The 20,526-nt window shown below is 40.9% G+C and overlaps 2 protein-coding genes across 2 annotated transcripts; both read right to left on the minus strand.

Annotated features, from left to right (window-relative positions):
* Window positions 1–7,833: 7,833 nt before the first annotated feature.
* Window positions 7,834–11,352, minus strand: LOC111230006 (aquaporin-10-like). Its single transcript, XM_022756537.1, has 6 exons — window positions 11,269–11,352; window positions 9,994–10,120; window positions 9,484–9,621; window positions 9,253–9,371; window positions 8,938–9,155; window positions 7,834–8,044 (listed from the first exon to the last, which is right to left on the minus strand). Exons 1-6 carry the CDS (start codon window positions 11,350–11,352, stop codon window positions 7,834–7,836), a joined length of 897 nt encoding a protein of 298 aa, XP_022612258.1.
* A 1,696-nt stretch (window positions 11,353–13,048) lies between these two features.
* LOC111230121 lies at window positions 13,049–20,318 on the minus strand. Its single transcript, XM_022756708.1, has 7 exons — window positions 20,191–20,318; window positions 16,118–19,017; window positions 15,814–16,009; window positions 14,823–14,921; window positions 14,480–14,729; window positions 14,264–14,380; window positions 13,049–13,593 (listed from the first exon to the last, which is right to left on the minus strand). Exons 2-7 carry the CDS (start codon window positions 18,652–18,654, stop codon window positions 13,430–13,432), a joined length of 3,363 nt encoding a protein of 1,120 aa, XP_022612429.1. The 5' UTR covers window positions 18,655–19,017; window positions 20,191–20,318; the 3' UTR covers window positions 13,049–13,429.
* Between the last annotated feature and the right edge of the window lie 208 nt (window positions 20,319–20,526).

Below are 20,526 nucleotides of genomic sequence, written 5' to 3' on the forward strand. Positions count from 1 at the left end.
GTGGGAGGGGCCTGGCAGGTGCCTGGGCACGTGCTGCACGGCAAGCCTGTGCAAGCACATTAAAGGTTGCCGACCACTATCACTTTGCTTAATGCATTCTCCTAATATTGCATTGGGCTTATTAAGCTGAGAACTAACAAGGTACTGCAGGTGATCTGTTTCTAGTTTACATTTACACCAGTACAGATAAACATGTGGTTGACAATCACTCTTATTTGTTCAGAGTAAATCACAAGCTATCAAATTAATGTCACATAGCCTACATTTAAGAGTCAAAGTTGTAATTGGGTATGTTATATGAATGTAATTATTAGTGGTGGAAAGTAATTGAGTACATTTACTATGGTGGCTAAGAAGGGTCAACACAATGCAAAAGCCACAACACAAATACAAAAGCCACAACACGAATGCAAAAGCCACAACACGAACGCAAAAGCCCCTCCTCAACATTTCAGAGGGAAATATTGTACTTTCTACTCCACTACATTTATTTGACAACATTCATTAGACCTACTTTCAAGATGAAGATTTTACACAATGGATAATATAACAAGCATTCACCGTAAAATACAACACATTGTTAAAGATTAAACCAGTGGTTGCCAAGCTTTTTGGCTTCCGTATTACGAAAAGTAGTGTGTAGTTGGGGTCACATATCGTCTCACATGGTTTCATTTCAATAAATGTTCATATGATCCAAAATCTCACCAAAGGTCAAAGAGTAGAGAAAAAGTCCAGAAACTGAAAACATTTGTGTATCAGAATGTTGTTTTTTCTTTTCCTCTCTGATTAATCATCTCCCTCCCCTCAGATTTATCTGGTGTCCCTGTATATAAAACTATAGATATTTTAATCCAGCCCTACCTCCAGCAGATACAACAGTAGCTGACACATTGACGTTTCAGTGTTAATCATCTAATGATGTCATATATAATAATACATCAGCCAGACAGTAGGCCTACTTTTACTTTAATACTTACATTTATAATAATAACTACATTTTACTGCTGATACTTATACCTAAGTGGAACTTTCATGTTAGAATTTTACATAAAATGGAGTATTTTTACATTGCTGTATTGGTAATTTTACTAAAGTAAAGGATCTGAATACTTCTTCCACCACTGGCGTCCAGTTGGGTTAAAGAATCTGACTGGGCTATAAAGAAACTCAGAGACAGAACAGATCTGCGGCATGGGAAAGATGGATGACATGTATTATCATCAATAAGAGTTTCTACAAAATTCCATCCTCAGGGGCAAAAAACAACGACCAACAAAATTGTGCCATTACACACTGTTCCTACATAGTGTCTATCAGCCCAACACACTCAGTCATTTTTGCAAGTCCTAAACATGCAAGTGATGATGACAGCACAGCGTGAAAGAGAGCTTCTTTAACTTAACATTATTTGAGTCAAAATGCAATTTATGGGGTCGCTTGGATGGATCCCTCTGCAAATTAGCAATTATATGCATTTTGTATCCAGACTGCATGGAGATACAAGTCAGAAAAAATGTATAACTGGCATTAGCATATGTCTGTCTGTCTCACTGAGATCTGATGTGATGTTTTCATGTAAAGTTTCCACAGTAACATAAAGACAAACTTATTTACCCAGTGTTTACATTTTGAATGGAACATGAGTGCGAGGCATTTGGAAGCTGGTGTTTCGGGTTATGCTGCCAATATGTTTCAAACCTGAGCAAAAGGTGGTTACAGTAGAATACAGCAGAGAAGAAGGCCCCATTGCAATATGATGAAAGTTTCTACCAACATGTTGTTACTGTATGTGCATTAAACACATTCACGCTTGTCTTGAGTGTGCTCTTAATGCATCTCTGAACACCTTAGGACCTAATCTGGACAACGAGATCAGAATCTATCCTACATACATCCAGTGTGCACTTATACCTGTATGATAACATGGTTAGGTGCTATCTGACTACAGTCCAGTCACTAAAGTTACTTGTTTTATCAGGTAAAGGGTGAGACTCTGAAGGTCCTTGTGAGCTTTCTTGTTTCACCCTCACCAAGCCACCAGGAACACTAACTCGAAGGAAACTAGTTGAAAGGGTAATGAGAGTGTTTAATGTCAGGTACGAACCTGGAGGAGGCCTCTTTCTGAACATCTCCACTCTGCCGGCTTCCTTCTGCTATGGCCCATGGGACTGTCTGCAGAGGGAAAGAAGAGGAGGTGAACGAGACAGGGGAGAAGAAGGCACAGTCATGAAGAGAGGCAGTGAGGAGTCAGTGACTGGGGAGGACACAGTGGAGAACTGAGGGGCTGGAGTGCTAGCAGAAGAAGAGGAGGTGAAGTGAGAACCATACTAGACAACAATTCTTTTCTCTGATACAAAATGTGAGAGAGAAATGGCTCATTTTGTTTTAAAACAAACAGTGATCATGCCTGTATTCAGGTGAAGCACTCTATTTAATGTCATGTCTTTTTTATTTTTTAGCTTCAGGGTGTGAAAAACATGTATTCTTCACACTGTGATTAAGTTAAAATCAGTCAGATGTTACAACCACTACATAACTGGACACACACATACACACACATACACACACATACACACACATACACACACATACACATACACACACACACACACACACACACACACACAAGACCACATCTAGTGTGTTAGACCCATAATGAGGAAATGACATTCAGCAGAGAGCTGCATCTGTCTCTGTGGCACACTGTGTCTGGGGACTGGTGGCTCAGGCCAGATCTACTATCAGTCTCCTCCTACAGTGGATGAGACAGAGACACATACACATATTTTCCCTGCATCTTATCTTATCTTCTCTTCTCTTCTCTTCTCTTCTCTTCTCTCCATTTATGCTGACCTGTTAATATTACACACCTCACAGCTCTCTCTCACTGTGGTTTATCTGAGTTAAGTAACGGTCAGGAGGAGGCAGACAGATGACAGATGAGGCTGCAGGGGCGAGGCGTTATACGTCTTTGTCTCGTGTTTTGTAGTGCACACTGGAAGGTACAAACAGTATGGCAGACCATTCCTCCAGGCAGTGAGTGACCAATCAATACTCCTGAGAAAGAGCTGCTCTGCCTCTCTCCATGTGAGTTCATCCGATCGGCTTTCAGCTACAGTTTCCAGCATCATCTCTTTCGCTGTCATACACTCTTCTCTTTTATAGCATGCCTTCTACTCACTTTCTACACTATATCCTCCCTATTTATCAATCTAATCAAGCCTGGGGAGAGAGAATGAGAGCTGTTTGCAATGTTCTCTCACCTCTCTCCTCTCCTGTCTTTCAGTTACCACATCCCTCCCTCTCTCTCTCGCTCTTGCTCTCCATCTGTGGCTGGCATCTTGTATAACCCTATAGACCCGCAGTGCCCTCATGAAATAAAGCTGGCAGCCCGGGGAGTGAGAAACACCAGGGACACACTGAATATCTGAGCACCTTTCCTAGCCCCTGGGCAGAATTCCTTTTATCTCTCTCACTGGACTCACTGGAGTCTGGCTGAAGTTTTAGAGGATTTGGAACAGCAACAATCCTTAATCAAATGTGTGGCTTTGAACTGCAAGACTACTATCAGTCCTTCTGTCGCTGACTTCAGTTTATTTTACAGTATTTGTAGTCTCTTCGGATAATGTAGAATAACTCTGAAACACCTCTTGAACAGATGAATATTTTTCTATAATATCTGCATCCAGTTAAAATCCAGTTAAAAACAAACTACATCCAGTTAAAATTAACTACATTAGTGCAGATCACTGTAGTTTCTCTTCAGACAGAAGCACAAACTGAAACAACAGAAGACAAGAATAACTCTAACAAAGTTAAACCGTTACGCACTTGGCCTGCTCTGAAGTCGAGTCGTGCTGTGTAGTTCTTGAGGACTAATTCAATTACAGACTTTTTAATCTCCCCTTATATACTACCATAATATAAATAAATAAATACTAATGTAATCAATTTGTGATATCTGCTGTTAAAATGAATAACAAGATTATGGTATGATAATTCATTCATTCATTCATTCATTCATTTCATAAGGAAGCAGGGATCAACAAGCTGTAACAACAAAAGACAATAATTCTTACAAAGCTGAGCCATCATGTCATTGGCCTCGTCTGAGGGAAGATTTTAGCCCTTTATTTCTTGAGGAGAAATTATATTTATAGATAGGCTGATGTGTGTGGTAATGGCCATAAGGCGGTCTTTGCTTTATTAATTGTTCTTGGTGTCAGCTAAATGCACTCAACATATTATCTGTCTTTAAATAATAATTGAGGTGGTTCAGGGTGGCTGTTACTTTTCTGATATCTGCATGAGATGCTATTAAAATAAGACTATAGGTCAATTACTGCCATAAGGAAGCGCAGAACAACAAAGATAAACAAGTCTAAGATGACTCTAACAAAGTTAAGATTGTGTATTTAAGAAGAAATTGAATGAAGACCATTGCTCCATTACACATCCATTAGAGTAAATGCAGTTGATGTACTAATGTCCGGGGCCACCGCACAGTGACAGAACAAACTTTCACTCTGAGTTTGGGAACATACGATTAATGTCAGGCTACAATAACTTCTTTACTACTGTTTTGGGTGGTTTAAGAACTGTATCTACTGTATGCACAAAGCAGCTTCAATGCAAATGACATTGTCTGGTGCAGTAATAGGAGCTGAAGACTTCACAATGAAAACCGAGACACACATCAATATTTCCAGCTGATACAGTAAGACCGCATAACAAACCGGCTGGCCATACATGATGAGAGTGGCTATCACCACCAACTACAACAGCTCAGGAAACACAACCTACCTTTTCAAGTTGGCGTTATAAACAGGTTTCTGGTGGAGACATCCTCGTTGCTCCTGTCGCCGAGGTCATGATGAAGTTTCGGGCTTGAATCGGAGGCGACACTGGCCCGTGATTTTCTAAGGCCACCGAGGTGGGAGGGTGAGGCGCGCTGGAGACACCGTGCTGAGGTGAGGGGAGGGCTTGGCTTCGGTCAGGGAGGAGAAGAGGAGAGGGAGAGGAGGGGGGGAGGGGCTACACCTCCTTCACCTTCTCCACCTCCACTTGACAATGGGCATCCTCCACTCAAGACCCTGAAGTCGCTGAGGATCTGACGTTTCCCTCAGCACCGGTGGCGTGTTGTCAGGATTTGATGCCCATTGTCTTTATAAAAAAAAAAAAAAAAAAAAAAAATTCTTTATTGAAGCTGCGAATGGCATGTTTCTGTTCTTATCACTTCGTTTTTGTTTGTAAATCTACACTTGCTGCTTTAACAGCCTGAAAATACACTTTGCCATGTGCTTTACTTTTTTTTTTCCTTTGGTGTCATACCGCCCTCTACTGTTCGGTCAGCATTATCTCATCCAACATCTGTTCACTGGTCAAGGTCGCAACATCTGCATTATGCCATACATTGCATCTGTGTATTCAACGATTACAGTGTAAACATATGTTAAAATACTAGCCTATGTCTGAGTGTTTGCAAATTCATTAATTGTTATAGATTAAAGTTGTAAAGTAAGATTTCATCCTTTTACTGGCTACTTATCCAGTACGTTTAAGGCCCTGATTCAGAAAAGCTCACATTGCTCAGTCCTCTTTGTCCTTTTTTTTCAAATGCAATATACAGCAATACATGTATAAACTGAGGTCAATGTGTATCATTTCTTATCATGTTAATACAGAAAATAAAGCAAAGAGCTTACTTTGTGGCCATACAGGCACATTAGCATTGACACTGCCATATTGTGATTTCCTGACAATGCACCTCTGTCTACTGCGAGGAATATACAATGGAGCAGGGCTGATGTATAGAAAAAGAAGAAAATCTAGAAAACAATATTTTGAGAAAGAAATAGGCTTCCAAAGAACATTGAGATTGTTGTCTTGTCCTTTTTTGCTCTCTTGTCCAGTGATTGCATGTGAATTGATGTTGCATACAGTTTGTGACAATGTCAATGTCACAGAATCATAATTTAATAGAGTCTTGACCTTTGTGAACATGCCTCAAAGGTTCAAACACATCATTACTTTGTGATCACCCTATTTCACAAGCTTCTCGAGTGTATTCCAGATGAACTCGAGACCAAAGCAATCTAAAACACGGATGAAGGGACAATCACTGTTCAGATATATATGTACAGTGTACAGTCTATTCAATGTAATATATTACAAAATGTAATATATTAGTTGCAGAATCTGTTGCTACAGGAGACATCGCATTGTAAATATTTTAATATCAATAGTCTATTATAATTCAATATATTGTGATATTAGTATTATAATAGCATACATGCTATTATAATATGTATAAATGTAACCTATCCACATATTTTAGAGATACATGATAATATGATGAAATATAGACCTACTCCTCAAATGGGTCTTTCCCTTCCTCAAATCCCCCTCTGACTCTCTTGAAAACCTGTCAGTAGCTATTATAATATTCATAAATATAACGCATACACATATTTTAGATAGATAGATAGATATATCATGCTAAAACGATGAAACAGGCCTTAAATAGGATGATGTAGCCCTACTCACATGTCCTTACACGGATCAAGACAGTTCGGAAACCTCGTCTGAGTCGCTCGAAATCTGGTCGTTTTCTTCGTCCTCGCAGCTCAAACTATCTTCCAGTAACTTACTAACAGCTTTCTTCAGTTTATATCCTTTTTGTGTCATGATAAATGTGTTTACAACTCAAACTTTTTATGTTTCGTGTGTCTTTTGATCCCAATTCATCCACGCTCTGCTCTTTGTAAACAAACCCATGCAACTTCCGTGCTTTAGTTTGACGTTGCTACGTGTAGGTCAGCTGATATCGACGTCTTCATGGCTGCGCAGAGAAGCGTAGATTTATCGGTTTTCTTAAATGAGAGCAAATTGTTTTTTTTATTTTAATTTTTTTTAATGTTCATTAATTTTTGGGAATTTTTTAAATAAGGCCTGTGGACTAGAGTGATATCGATGAAAGATTTCAATTCGAAGCTTAAATTCGGCCACGTTTTCAGAGTGAAACGTATGTCACGCACAATTAGTTCACGGACCATGGGGAAGTTGACAATCCGACGATTCTTTCAATCTTTACAGCTTCTGTCTATGACAAATAGTTTATTTCTGGCGATTCTCGGAAAGAAAGGTGGTTATTCGATCCCGTGTACGGGCTTGGGGTTAAGGGGTTAAAAGATAGATAAAGTTAGAGAATGTAGGCAGGGATATATAAGCATTTTGCTACGGCCTGAGCCTGTGCAGTCACTACATAGACCGTTGTCTATGTCTCTGTCTATATTGTTTATATGTGCCGTGTTATGTGTTATGATTGAATAAAATACTGCTACTAAACTTTTGTGCAAAAATCAACATACTAATATTAACTGTTGAAAATTAATAAAATTAAGAGTGACACTTTTGTTTTTTAACTTTATTAAATTATAAGTTCAATGCTCAATGTCCATTTAGGCATTTCATAAAATGTAAATACAACCCAGTAATATAATTTACCAGGAATAAATCAGTAGTCTAAAGAATACAGACATCAGTGTAAACAGTATTATCTCACAAACAGTATCTCGTCCAGCTACCTCTGCCTCTTCTGGCTGTGTTAAAGAAGCTCTGTAGCTAGATCAAACAAAAAACATAACCCTGCTATTTCCCTGACAGAGGATCACAATATATGCATGCGTTTTAACAGTGGCTAAGCTTAGGTATTTGCTTCTGCTTTCTCAAGGATAATTTACAACCAGATTATTGCCTTTGACTGTCTATATTGGTCACGACTGCTGAAAACCAGCTTTGTCATGTGGGACTTTTTTAATACAGTAACATTTACAAATGTGCAGCTTTTAGCTCCACTCCATTTTCCCATGTGGTGGCTGGCTGCTTGATTTTGTCACTGATGGTGGAGGGGGTGGAGAGGTTCTCAGGGGGGTCTGGGTCAGGCAGGTGCCAGTGGATGAAGATCAAATACATGAAAGTACCTAAAACACCACCAATAGGTGGAGCCACCAGAGGTACCCAGAACCAGTAGTTGTAACACCTGGAGAGCAGACACACAAATTAACAACAGAGAGGAATCCATGCATATAGCAGGAATATAGCTGAAGCCATTTAGACATGTCTGGTTCTCATCTGAAGTTTCATAAAAAAAGTGTTTTTTAGGGTTAACATTGAATCAAATGTGTACGTAAAAAGTGATTGCACAATCTTTGCAATATTAACACCAAACTTTTTTGCCTCTTTTAGCAATTTTGTTTTAATTTTGCAACCTGTACACCTACTGCATGCTTCAGTCTCACTGCTCCTTCTACTGCAAAAACAGGACTAGCTGCCAAAGAAAGCTGAACATATGCCTCAGCTGGCTCAGCCCAAAACAGAGCTAAAAGTTCTAGTAAATATTGAGCTTAGTGGATATTTATCAGGTGACCAGAAACACAACTTCAAGTGGATGATAACATTACTGTTATTGTAACATTACTCTTATTATCATGTCAGTCATAAAAGCTTTACAAGGTGATAGTGGTGTGTCAATAAACTTAATTTTAATGTTTTTCTGCCCCCTAGTTGGCAAGAATCAATAAACGCAGCTTTGCATATTAAGTAAACATCAAGTGTTTTAACAGCTGTGGAACCACAGCAAAGTCATATGATTGCAAGATCGTACAGAGCAACAAGTTACGTTATGGAACCAACAACAGGTCATAATCTGATGTTTTGTAACAAGCTGACGCTTCATCTTCCTTTGATCCTGCATAAAACAGCTCCAACGTGATCTGATAACCTCTGACATACGAGATTTTCTGACAAACACAAGGTCAACAACCTGTAACAATGGCAAACCATGTCCCTTTTAAATGTCACTAAATTGTTTGAATGTGAGGCTTCATTGAGCAGGCCTCAAAATGTTACACAAGAAGCATACTAGATACTTACGTGAAGACCTCAGGTCCCCAGCCTGCAGTCAGTGTAAAGAGGCGTGGCCCCAAGTCCCGAGCAGGATTTATTGCCGCACCACAGTTAGCTGACATTGACATGGAGATCCCCAGGACAATCACTGCCACTATAGGGGGAATCAGCTCTGAGGGAGCGGGGGTGTTCCTCTTTTCACCCAAACACAAGATGCACAGCATCAGCATGGCAGTGCCCACCACCTAAGGTAGTAGGTATGAAATATATGAATAAATACGGCAACAATGAATGGAACAGCTGAAGTAAGCTTTAAAGTTTACACCAAAACTCCCAACTGACCTGGTCAAGAAAACTTCCACCCAAACTCATGTACTCTGAGGGATAAGTGGCAAATATAGACGCTGTCTCATTTGGGCCATACACAGTCAGCACTCCGCCACTAAACTCCATTATAGCATCTGAGAAAGAAACAGAGGTAATGAAATGTGGCAAACATTAAATCATATTTTATGCACACAAGTATGTATATACATTGATGATATAAGCATTTGAGATACCAGATAGACAAACCATAGTAAATCAGGTAGACAAGCCCTGATGCCACATAAGCCCCCAGCAGCTGGGAGAGGCAGTAGGGCACCAGCCTTCCCCAGGGTACCTGCCCCAACACACAGAAACTTAGAGACACAGCTGGGTTGAGATGAGCACCTGCAGAGAAAGGGAAAGAGAGGGACAGAGGGAGGTGGATGTTGAAAATGAATTACAGTGAGGAAGCTTGGAAGGTCATGAAATCTGAGATTATTTGAAGACATTAGGTACAAATCAGTCAGAGTGAAAACCTTGAAAAGATGAACAAGGCTTCTTTGCTCAGAGTGCCAGTTATTAATGTGATAAATCTACAGCGCTCAGATCAGTGAATGTCTACAGGAATGGAAAAGTCATAATTCAGAAATCAAAATATAGCTGATGTCTTTTACTGTATGTTCAACTTTCTGGGATGGCATGCTGAGAGTGTGATATTATATCAAGTTAAAAGATCAGATCATGGGAAATGTTAGTGTCCATTTGAACTGTTTTTACCTGTGATGCCCTTGGTGAGGTACATGGCTGACATGACACCCACAGAAAAGGCCATGTTGACTGACAGAAACTGGCCTTTAGTCTCTCTGCTGGTTTTCACCTGAGCTGCAGCAGAGCAGCCAAAGAGCTAAGATAAAGGGGACAGAGTGAAAGAAGAGAAAGTGGAAAGTGGCATGATAAGTCAGGAGAATACAAACTTCACAGATGTCAAAGGTCACTTCAAACAGATACAGGCAAAAACACACGTGCAGATTCTGTAATACCATAGTTTCTTTCTGTGCCATTGATTAATTATTTATAGGTCAAACTAGTGGAACAGTTGTCACAAAAAAAATTTCTGGTTGTTAAAATGTAATTAATTTCATACCTTCATGAACTTAGACTTTGTAATAAACCTGGTTATTTATTATCTAAATAGCCTTATAAGAAACAATATGTCCCCACAGATGAGAGGATATTACAAGAACACACACACACACACACACACACACACACACACACACACACACACACACAGTTATAAGTTATAGCTCACAAAGAACACACCTGTAAGACTTTTACTAATCAAACTTTATGGGTTATAACTCACCGATCAACATTGGTCACATTAGTCCTACATCTTTATTACAGGCACATTAAACCAAGTTATGGTGCCATGATAATTCATGGACATGCCAAGGCCATCAGGGATTTTGGAAACTGTTGTTGATGAAAGTAGTGCCAGTGAAATGATGACATGCGGAAGGCCTTTATGATAATCATGTCAACTGACATGGGTCAATAACAATTTACACACCTCATTTTCCATATCTTGTGATGCCAACATTTTGTTGTTGTTAGTTCATTAATGTTTCAAAATAATGTTAACTGGCTAAATAGACAAATATCCTCACCACTCTACATCACTATGTCTTTATACACAATCTTTGCATTTTGTTAGATTTATGGAAAAATTATATGAACTACATTTCATTGGTGTGACTTTGCTAATAAAGTGACAGTTGAAGTTTTCATATGGTGCTGTAATGTTAGGTGAGTTTCACAGAGATTTAGAAGAAAGAAAATAATACACAACATATGTTATTTGTTGTCCTCTGCACCCCAAACTAAGTAAAAACTTATGATAAAATAAGGATGTAAAAAATGTATAAGAAAAAAAAGAAAATGCAAGGAATTATTATTGGTTGTCATGAAGGAAATGTGTTTAATGTAAGGCCAGGACTAGAAAAGTGATGGAAGTGTGTGTAGATGTTGTACAGCTCTGAGGCCACTTACCAGCAAGATGAAAGTTCCCAAGAATTCAGCCATACACTCTCGCACCAGGGCATTTCTCACTCTGAACAAACGTAGCTTCAACATGGCCGGAGTTAAAAGTAAATCCTTCTTCTCATCTCACACTGCGCTCTGTCTCTGTGGTCAGACAGACCAGCTGTCTGTGTGTCTGTCTGTCTGTTCAGGACCAGATGATTTTCGTGACGACAGTGCCGAATGTCCACCTGAGCATCTGAGGCCCTCTGCACTGTAACCCACCTCTCCACGTCTCTTCCTCCTCAGCTGACCAAACACTATTACTCATTTATTGGTTTGTGTCATCTCCGGATTGGCTGTAATGTGTCTCAGCTGTTAGCGGTTGCTTATATGAATAGAGGTCATAAACAGTCAGATTATGTGTTGACAGCACTGACAGAGGGCAATAAGCCACAGAGTATACATATTGCAGAAATCTATAGACTGCTCTCATGAAATGGTGTTTATGTTTATGGCAAATAAACATCTGTAATCGTTTATTTTGGCAGCTATCCTATCAAATCAGCACAGCCAGAGATTTACACTATGACTACTCTCATCACATTATATGCACAGCAAATTAATGGTGCATATTCTACTATGTGCATACAAGCTTTTGGTGTATGTTTATGTTTATTCCCAAAGAACCAGTATACATCAATAATGTTTTTGAAAAGAACAACAAAATGAAAGCTTAACACATTTGGTTTTAACAATATTAAAATGTATCTTTTTCATAAATATTGTATTGTCCAAGAATACATCTTATTCAGAAGTATTGTTTTGGAGTGAAAAACTACACATCACTGTGTTTATATCCAGCTGGGGTTTTATGAGTTTATGTTTATAACTCAGAAACCTATGCAGGGAGATACCTCAAAGTGATCCATGAAAAAATTGCCATTAATATCAAATGTAGTCTTAAATTGATCATCATCATTCATTTATCATTATCAGATTGCTGTTAATCTAAATACACGTTTCTTTAAGCCAATCAGTCTCAAAAATACTTGATATGTTTATAGTAGGATGTTCTATGAATGGAGAGTGGAAATTAAGATTGCCAAAACCAGTAAATGATCTCTCATTTATGAATGGACCACTTACATTATAACTGGTGTGTTGAAACATTTTGTGGGGAGCATTAGGTAAGGTGGTTGATAGGGAAGCCCCTCTTATCCTTGGGAAGCTGGATGTCACGATAACCCCTCTCATTGAACTCTGGACTGTTGATGGATTATATAAGACAAATAATCACTGTGTAGGAGTAAAGACTCGTGTTATTGCTGATAAATTTCAGAGAGGCACATGACTATGTCACGAAAAAAATCAGATAAAATACAAAGCACACAATGGCCACATGATATACTTAGTTCCTGTAGTCCTGCATCCTCACAGCTGAAAAGCTGTTTCATCTGAAAACAAACTGGTCAGCTACATTTTGTGTTTGGGGAAATAAGTAAAAGTGAGGTAATGATTATCCCTCCACAACATAAACCTTGACATGGTATGTGGAGACTGTAAAGCTATACGGTTGCATCTTATCTAATCACATCTACGTTTGAGAGGTATAACAGTTTGATGATGTGTAAAAACAACAGATACCTTTACCCTGCAGTTTTGTCCCCAGGGTTTTTATTTCTGGGAACTAATAGAGGGAGTCAATCTATCTTTTCTGTCTCCCTCTGCTGGACATAAGAATAACAAGCATCAATTTGTTAGGATTTATTAAAAAGGAAAATAAACTCTAAATGCAGATGACATATATTCACAATATGTTACAAAGAGTGTTTTTATTTACTATTTGCCACATTATTAATTTTTAACTGATCGAAGTAATAGTATAAAAGTTGTTGTATTTACTAAACGTATGAGCCATCAGTGCATTTTAATTATTATACAGAAATAACCCAGGTCATGAGGTAGATGTAATCCTGTAAAAGAGAGAAGTGAAAAAAATACACACGTGTGAGAGATTATGTTTCCTTTTGGGCTTTGTTATAATGACTATGTGTAAACAAATGTCCCAGTTAATTTATGTCATGTTCTTAGCCACTACAGGCAACGCTGTCTCTCACTTATGGCTTTTAGTCTCTTGTTCATCATCATTCCCTGAACTTTACTGTGTGCAAAGCATTTGCCATAATCTTCATGTTTCCAGATGTTTTAGAGGGCGATGTAGTATTACGTCCACAGGCCCGGGGGGGAGCTTTCTGATCAAAGTCCAGGCTTCCAGGCGCCTCATCCCCACCATGCTCACACCTTCAATCTCTAGAACCTCATCACCAGGACACACCTTGTCGACTGGACCGCCTGAAGGGACAACACAGAACAGGAGCATTCAATAAATGGCTGTAATGTAAATGTAAAAATGTGTACAAAGAGAGTTTAAGTGAAAACTGTTATGTTTAAAAGGTCGTATGTGTGTATAATTTCAGAATCAAGTCTTAATTCTGACAAGCATGAATTCTTATATGAACAAAACTGGTATGCTCTTGTATTCTGTTTATCTATCGAGAATCTTTGCAACTTAAAGTCATTAGTGCCATTATTTTGCTGAAATTTACAACAGATATTTGTTCTCTCTAAAACATTAGTTAAAAATATTGTATACAATATATACGATGAGGGGATATAGCTGCATCAACCATCAGATATCCGGGTGTTGAGGTAGTTGTGGACAACGTTACAAATCAGTTCAGAATGACTTTCCACCGATGTGATCAGGTAGATTTATTTCAGGTACTTAATTTGTTGGATTAGCCAAAAACAAACTTTTTCTTTCAAGGTATGTAAAATATATGAGAAAATATCTGATATCACCATAGAAATTATTATTGTAATTTAATAAAAACCTGAAATTGTACTGTAGATAGGAAAAAATGATCTATATTGCACATTTAAACAAACTATTTCTCATCTCATCCGCATCCATAGTGATGCTCAAATTTCTACATATTTCCGTGGAGATATCAGTTCTCACCCTGGAAGATCTTCTGTACAGTGAGCGGTCTGTTCCCTTGACTGGAGCCTACACCTCCCTCCAGACTGAAGCCCAGATCCCTGCTCTTCTTCTCCAGACACACGCACACATTCTGACCTGAGGAGTGGAAAAACACAGATACAGCGTCTCACTTCGAACTGCTGCAGATGTACGACTAATGTCTTTTCAGAGCCCCGGTGAAGTTAGACATCTCACCTGTCTCAGTGAACTGAGTCTGTGTTGGTCCCTGATTATTTGTCTGCACTCCACTATTAGAGACGCTGTTAGCACATCCCCTCCTCAGGACCACCACTCCCATCTCACGAGTCTTCGCCCTTCTCAGCACCCTCAGAGCCTCCCAGTGGGCGTGGCATTGCAACGCTGTGCCGTTGATTGACAGCACCTGGTCCCCTTCCCTTATGGAGCCTTCCTGAGCTGCCACGCCTGAGTGAAAAACCTTATGGACCTGAGGAGAAGACATCAGGAGACTAATGAAGACACTGAGGACAACGTTGTGAAATATTCTCCGGAGAGAGAAAGAAAGGAGGCTCTTCCTTACAGTGACTGGCTTGTTCTGGTCCACGCCTCCTGCCAGACTGAAGCCCAGTCCCACTCCCACCTCTTTATGAAGAACCACCACCTGCACATCATCATAGTCCTGCAAGAGAAATGGTAGGCAAAATGAGAAAATGCATAAACAGCAAAAATGAAAAAAAGAGATGGAGATGACATGCAATAAAGGTTAGGCTAGTTTGAACCTTGGACTCTAAAGATAGAGGATCCAGAGTAACCTTAGCTCAGAATGAACTTTGTATATTTTTTTTAGGCCTTGTAGGAGCCATTTTCAGGCCTATGTATACATTCGTATGTATTTGTATTTACATATCTGACCACCAGGCAGAGCACCATTGAATTGAGATAAATGAAAGAGATAAAAGTTAAGGGGGTCAAGGTAATCACGTTCAGGTGTAGCTGCTTTCAGTTTGAGAAGCATACAAGTTTTTGACCTCGCTCATACCACTCTATGCCCCAAGACTTTGTGGTGTATATGCCCGATTTTGTAGTTTGTGCTTTTCGTGGAACATATTGGTTCATATTTGGTTTATTTCATGTGAAAAGGAAACTATGCACAATATCAGACAGATAGCAGCTGATGATCTATGACGAGCTGTATAATAAACCTTATCTACAAACAGGGCATTTCATTGGAAACATGAATCATTACTAAATCTAAAGCAAAAGCAGAAACTAAGTAGATTTTTAAGGGTAGCAAATAGTCACTACACAGGCCCAAAACCTAATCAGTAGCAATATGTATCACAACATCAATACCAGATGTAATGTATTCCTGTGAGTGAATGTCTAATCACGGGTTAATGCCAGGCAAAGACGGGCCATTGGAATGACCAGTGCACCAACAATCAGAAAGAAAGACAGATAGAATAACATGGGAAAAGTGACCTAACTTATGGTAATGATAACCTGGGTCCATACCACAAAAACAAAACAGCAAAGCATGTAAAAAGTTACTTGTGTCCAGCTGTTTGTACCTGCAGGGTGTTGTCCCCCAGGCTCCTGACATCCTCCAGCAGCCTGTCAAGCTCCTCACTGGGCATCACAGACACATATGAGAGGGCAGACACGTCTGAGCTCAGAGAGGCAGTCCGCCCACCTGCTGACTGCCACTCATCGTTGTCATTCTCTGACTCGTAGTCAACTCCAGCAAAGTTACACAGTTCTGAAAGACTACGGGGAATGAGAGGAGAGTATTGAGAGAAAAACGAATCAATTAGATTAATTATTAAATGATTACCTCTGTCAAACCAGATATCCGACCATTTCTCAAGAACCCACCTGACACAGAAGCTCCTACGATCTGACTGGCTCATGTTACTGGTGATGGTCACCGAGGACTCTCCAGAGTCTGAATCATAGTTTGAATCCTCATCCTTCTGCGTACTTTCATCATCATCCTCGTCATCATCTTCATCATCATTCCAGACTTTAATCTCTGAGCTCAAGCCAGCTACCCAAGCATCCAGGTCTAATACCTGTTTCTTCCCCTTCTGGTAGGCTGTCTTGACATCTGGAGAGATGAGATGAGGGAGGTTGCTGTGGGAGGAGGTGGCAAGGGGACGAGGGAGAGGTGGGGAGTCTGGATCTTGAGTTTTGGCTGCTTGTGTGACAATGGGAGAGGCATTTTCCAGTAGTGCGGTAGGTGAATGAAAGGGCGAATGGCCAGGGGTATTTGTTGGAGTCTTGTCATCATCACTAACAGTTGAAGTAATCCCAGAGGGTGTCATTTTCTGCACATTAGAGGAGGTGCCACTGGAATTAGACGGTAGCGAGGATGGTGTATCGTCGGCTGTCATATCTTTCTCACTTGCTTCCTCAGGGCTTGAGAGTTTGGAGAAATCTGTCTCATCTATGTAAAAGTTTCCACGGCATTTTTGAGCTCCTCCGTTTAGAGGGATTTCAAGTGTACCCTTGAGTCTGGAATATTTACCAAAATCTTCAGCACAGTTGTTACCTTTCCTTCCATTCTCAGCCAAATCATTCCCTTCTCCTTCTTTCCTCCTCAATGTCAGTCCAACCTCGTCCAATGATAAAGACCGTTCCGACACTGCCTTCTTTCCGGCTGCTGTCTTTTTCTCTTCAGAATGATCACCTCCCTCCCCTCCCTCTTTCATTCCCTCCCACTTGTCCCTCAATCCACCTATTGCTTTTGCTGACCCACTCTTCTTCACTCCATCATGGGCCCTGCTGAGTTGCGTTGGCACAGATAAGGCCCTCCTGGGCATCAGGACCTGTCCCGTTGCCAAACCCTGAGCTCTCTGTGACAGAGCCTCAAACTGACTGATCTTATTTCTCACACTGGCTGCAGAGGGCACCGATAACATCTCTGAGAACTTCTTCCTCTCTGTTGTTTTCAGTGTAATATTTTTTGGATTTGACTCAAACACATCTTCGTCAGTGCTACCACCCCTCATTTCATCTTTTTCTTTTGTGCCATCATCTGTCTCTTTTGCCCCATTCATTCCATTAGTCTCAGCCTTTTCCTCTCGATGGTTGGCCCTGTCCTGATCCTTACTTTCATTTGATCTTCTTTGTGTGAATTCGGATGAATCTTTGAGAGAAACTGATGTCTCGCGTGCTAGGAAGGTTTTAGTCTCTGGAGGTGCAGTAATCCCTCCTGCAGCCCTGGCAGATCTAATCTGAGCTGCTACCGTGTTCCTACTCCTTGCTCTATCCAGAGACCTTGTGCCTATTTCCGTGAACCCTTTCCGCCAGTTCACTCCACCGTCCTCTGAATACCTGCCCTGGATCTTTCCCTGCCCCTGTTCTCCTGACGATCTCCTGCTTCTTCCTGGAGAAACTGAACTGTCAGAGCCTAAGGTAAGTTTTTGAGAAGTCCAGGTGATTGATTTCCCGCTTTGCACTGGACTGAGGCTATTTTTCTCTCCTGATAAGAAAAGCCTGGGCAAGGCTGCCCCCGCTGCCCTCTCAAATGACCTCTGCTGTGACAAAATAAGGGAGTCTTTGGTTGTTACAGGGGTAGGGAGGTCCCTAATTTTGCTGTAATTCTCATCTTTACCAAAACCAGCAGACCCATAGAGTTTTTCTATCCGCTCGAGGATGCTCTGACCTGCTATGGGCTCAAAAGTAGCTATCTCTGTGCCTGGACCAGACTGTGACCTAAACCTGGAGGGGAGAGAATGACCCCTGCTGGCCCTGTCCAAAGTCTGGCTTGTGTGACCCACTGGGCTACTCTCTCTGTCAACATGACTTGTGCCTGAAGAGTTATTGGCATGTATCGAAGACATCACCCTGCCCCTCACACCTTCAGCTCCTGTCCTTCTTTCATCCAAGCCTCCAGCCTGTTTATTGAAGTCCTCTCCTCTTTTTTCAGCTCTGCTTCTTGCTTCCGTTCTCCAATCTAAACTCTTACTTCTACTTAGCCAGTCGTATCTCCTCGCCTCTGCCCTGCCCTGGCTTTCAAATGCAGGGTTTTCACTTCTGCCACCGCCTGTGATCATTTTGTCTCCTATGTCATTCTGGTTCAGCTTGGGGGACATTTCATGGCCTGGCATTTCCTTCTCCTCACTCTGACCTTTGACACTGCTGCGACACCCAGTCCTGGCTTGATATCCTGCGATTCTGTCCTCCTCTTTACGCGTACCATTTGTGTCTGCGTTTGTGCCATACCTCTCTTTTTCTCCAGCTTCTTCAGCACCCTCCCTCTCCTCCACAGAAACACATCTGTGTTCCCTAACACCTGGCCTGCGAGTGAGACTGTATGAGGGAGAGTTAGCCGAGCGGACAGTGAAGCGTGCTCCTGTCCTCTGCTTGTTGCGCTCACTCACTGGAGTAGGAAGCAAGGACAAGTCCATTGTCTGAGAGTAAACAAAGTTAATGATCTCCTGTCAAGTGCCAAATCCCAAAAAGAGAGCGGAAGAGTGAACTTGATATTTAAGCGATTCCAAGCAACTGTCTTTTAGAGAGCACTCTGGAAGCAGTTCATCTAAAAGCTGCAGTCTCGAGACTGTAAAAGACAGTGAAACAGTGGCACAGTTGCAGTCCTCTCATTAGTTCCTTGCACAGAAGCAAATAATACATTAAAAAGTTTGATATTTCAGTGCTGTTGATGATTCTGTGGTCTAGAAGTGATAACTTCTCTTGGCTCCTCTTCCTGCTTTCTTGTCCTCAGGAGTCTTCAGTTCCCCAGCACGACCTCAGCGAACAGCTCCCATCGCCTGCCAAGCATAAAAACGTACAAATTTCCATCCGCAGAACAGGATTGAGCTGGAATGTTGTGATATGTGGATTGTGGTCGCTCTAGCTGCTCAAAATGGTCAAGCAGAACCACAGAGTGGTGGAGGACAATGAACACAATATGTCACAGTGAAGCATGAAGTTGATAGTGAATGGAGTAGATATGAAAATCATGAAAAACAATTAAAGGGGATAAGAAAAAAATGGAACAAAAGAGAGACCCAAAAGCACTACAGTATGCTCACTCCAAACCCCCTGTCAGTTATGTCATTCTGCCCTCCGAACACTCCCCTCCCACTGACTCAATAAGTCCATTCACAGAACAACAGGACTCAGATAGGTCTCTTTGTTGTACACACATATTATAACGGCTGTTTACACAAGAAACATACTCATGACTCCCTGTCAACGTTGGCTCAGCCTGAACCAAAAACTGGAAAAACTCACCTAACAGCAATCCACTTAGCAAAAACAATGTATTAAAGTGCCACATTCAGTCTCTGTGCAGCATGTATCAGTCACACAGAGTCAAAGAGAGGCAGCAACTGATTGAAACCTTGTAACAGTGGATTCACATGAAGTGATCAGATTAGATGGAAAAAGATGAGGACAAAGTTACTTTCATTTACATACAGCCTAGTGAGAGAAAGATAATGTTACTGATGGACAATGGCTCATCAGGGTTATCTGACTATACAGCCACACACTGCAGTGAAACTGTCTTTGATCATTCATCAAGTCAGAATCAGGATCCAATCATCTCTATTGACATTAAACATAAATACTGCAAGATGTAGATTTACTGCACAAATACAGTAGGACCAGGGAATTAGATGAGCGCTGCCTGTATAATTATATGAAGCAGATTTTTTATGAAATCTAGGTTACAATGTGTAACTTCGGGAGACCGTCTCTGTGGTGCTTTCCAACACAGGTGAGTCTGAGTGTCGGTTTACAGAAACACCTGTTCTGCTAGGTCACAAAGCCTCCCATCTGGGTAACCTGGGCAACATGGCCCCGTTTATTTTAAAGTCCCACTGAACATCGAGAAAGACACACATGTACCCAGGCATTAGGAAAGAATACACACAGTTACTCTAATTACAAATTAGCTATTTGATCCATTCACACATCCACAAACACATGCACCTTACCTTCTCTAAGAGCAACCTCTGTCCTAGACCACTGTGTTGACACGGGGTCATAATGCAGGCAGCGCTCTGGAGTGACATCAGCTCCTAACGCCTCTCTCTCTGTCTTTTTCTCTCTCCATCAGCTTTGCATGATGGACTGTGTACAGTGACGCAAACCCGCCACACTGGTTTATCCTCTTGTCCTCTCTCTCTTTCTCTCTCTCTCTCTCTGTCTGTCTCTCTCCTCCCCCTCCCATTGTTGTTTTCTCCCTCTTTCCGTCTTCTCACAGGGTAGCATTCCTGACTACAGTTCAATGTGTCACCCACTAAACGTCTCAACAGGGAGTGCGCACACAC

The sequence above is a fragment of the Seriola dumerili genome, unplaced genomic scaffold, assembly GCF_002260705.1.
Source record: "Seriola dumerili isolate Sdu_G_001 unplaced genomic scaffold, Sdu_1.0 BDQW01000258.1, whole genome shotgun sequence".
Taxonomy (NCBI): domain Eukaryota; kingdom Metazoa; phylum Chordata; class Actinopteri; order Carangiformes; family Carangidae; genus Seriola; species Seriola dumerili.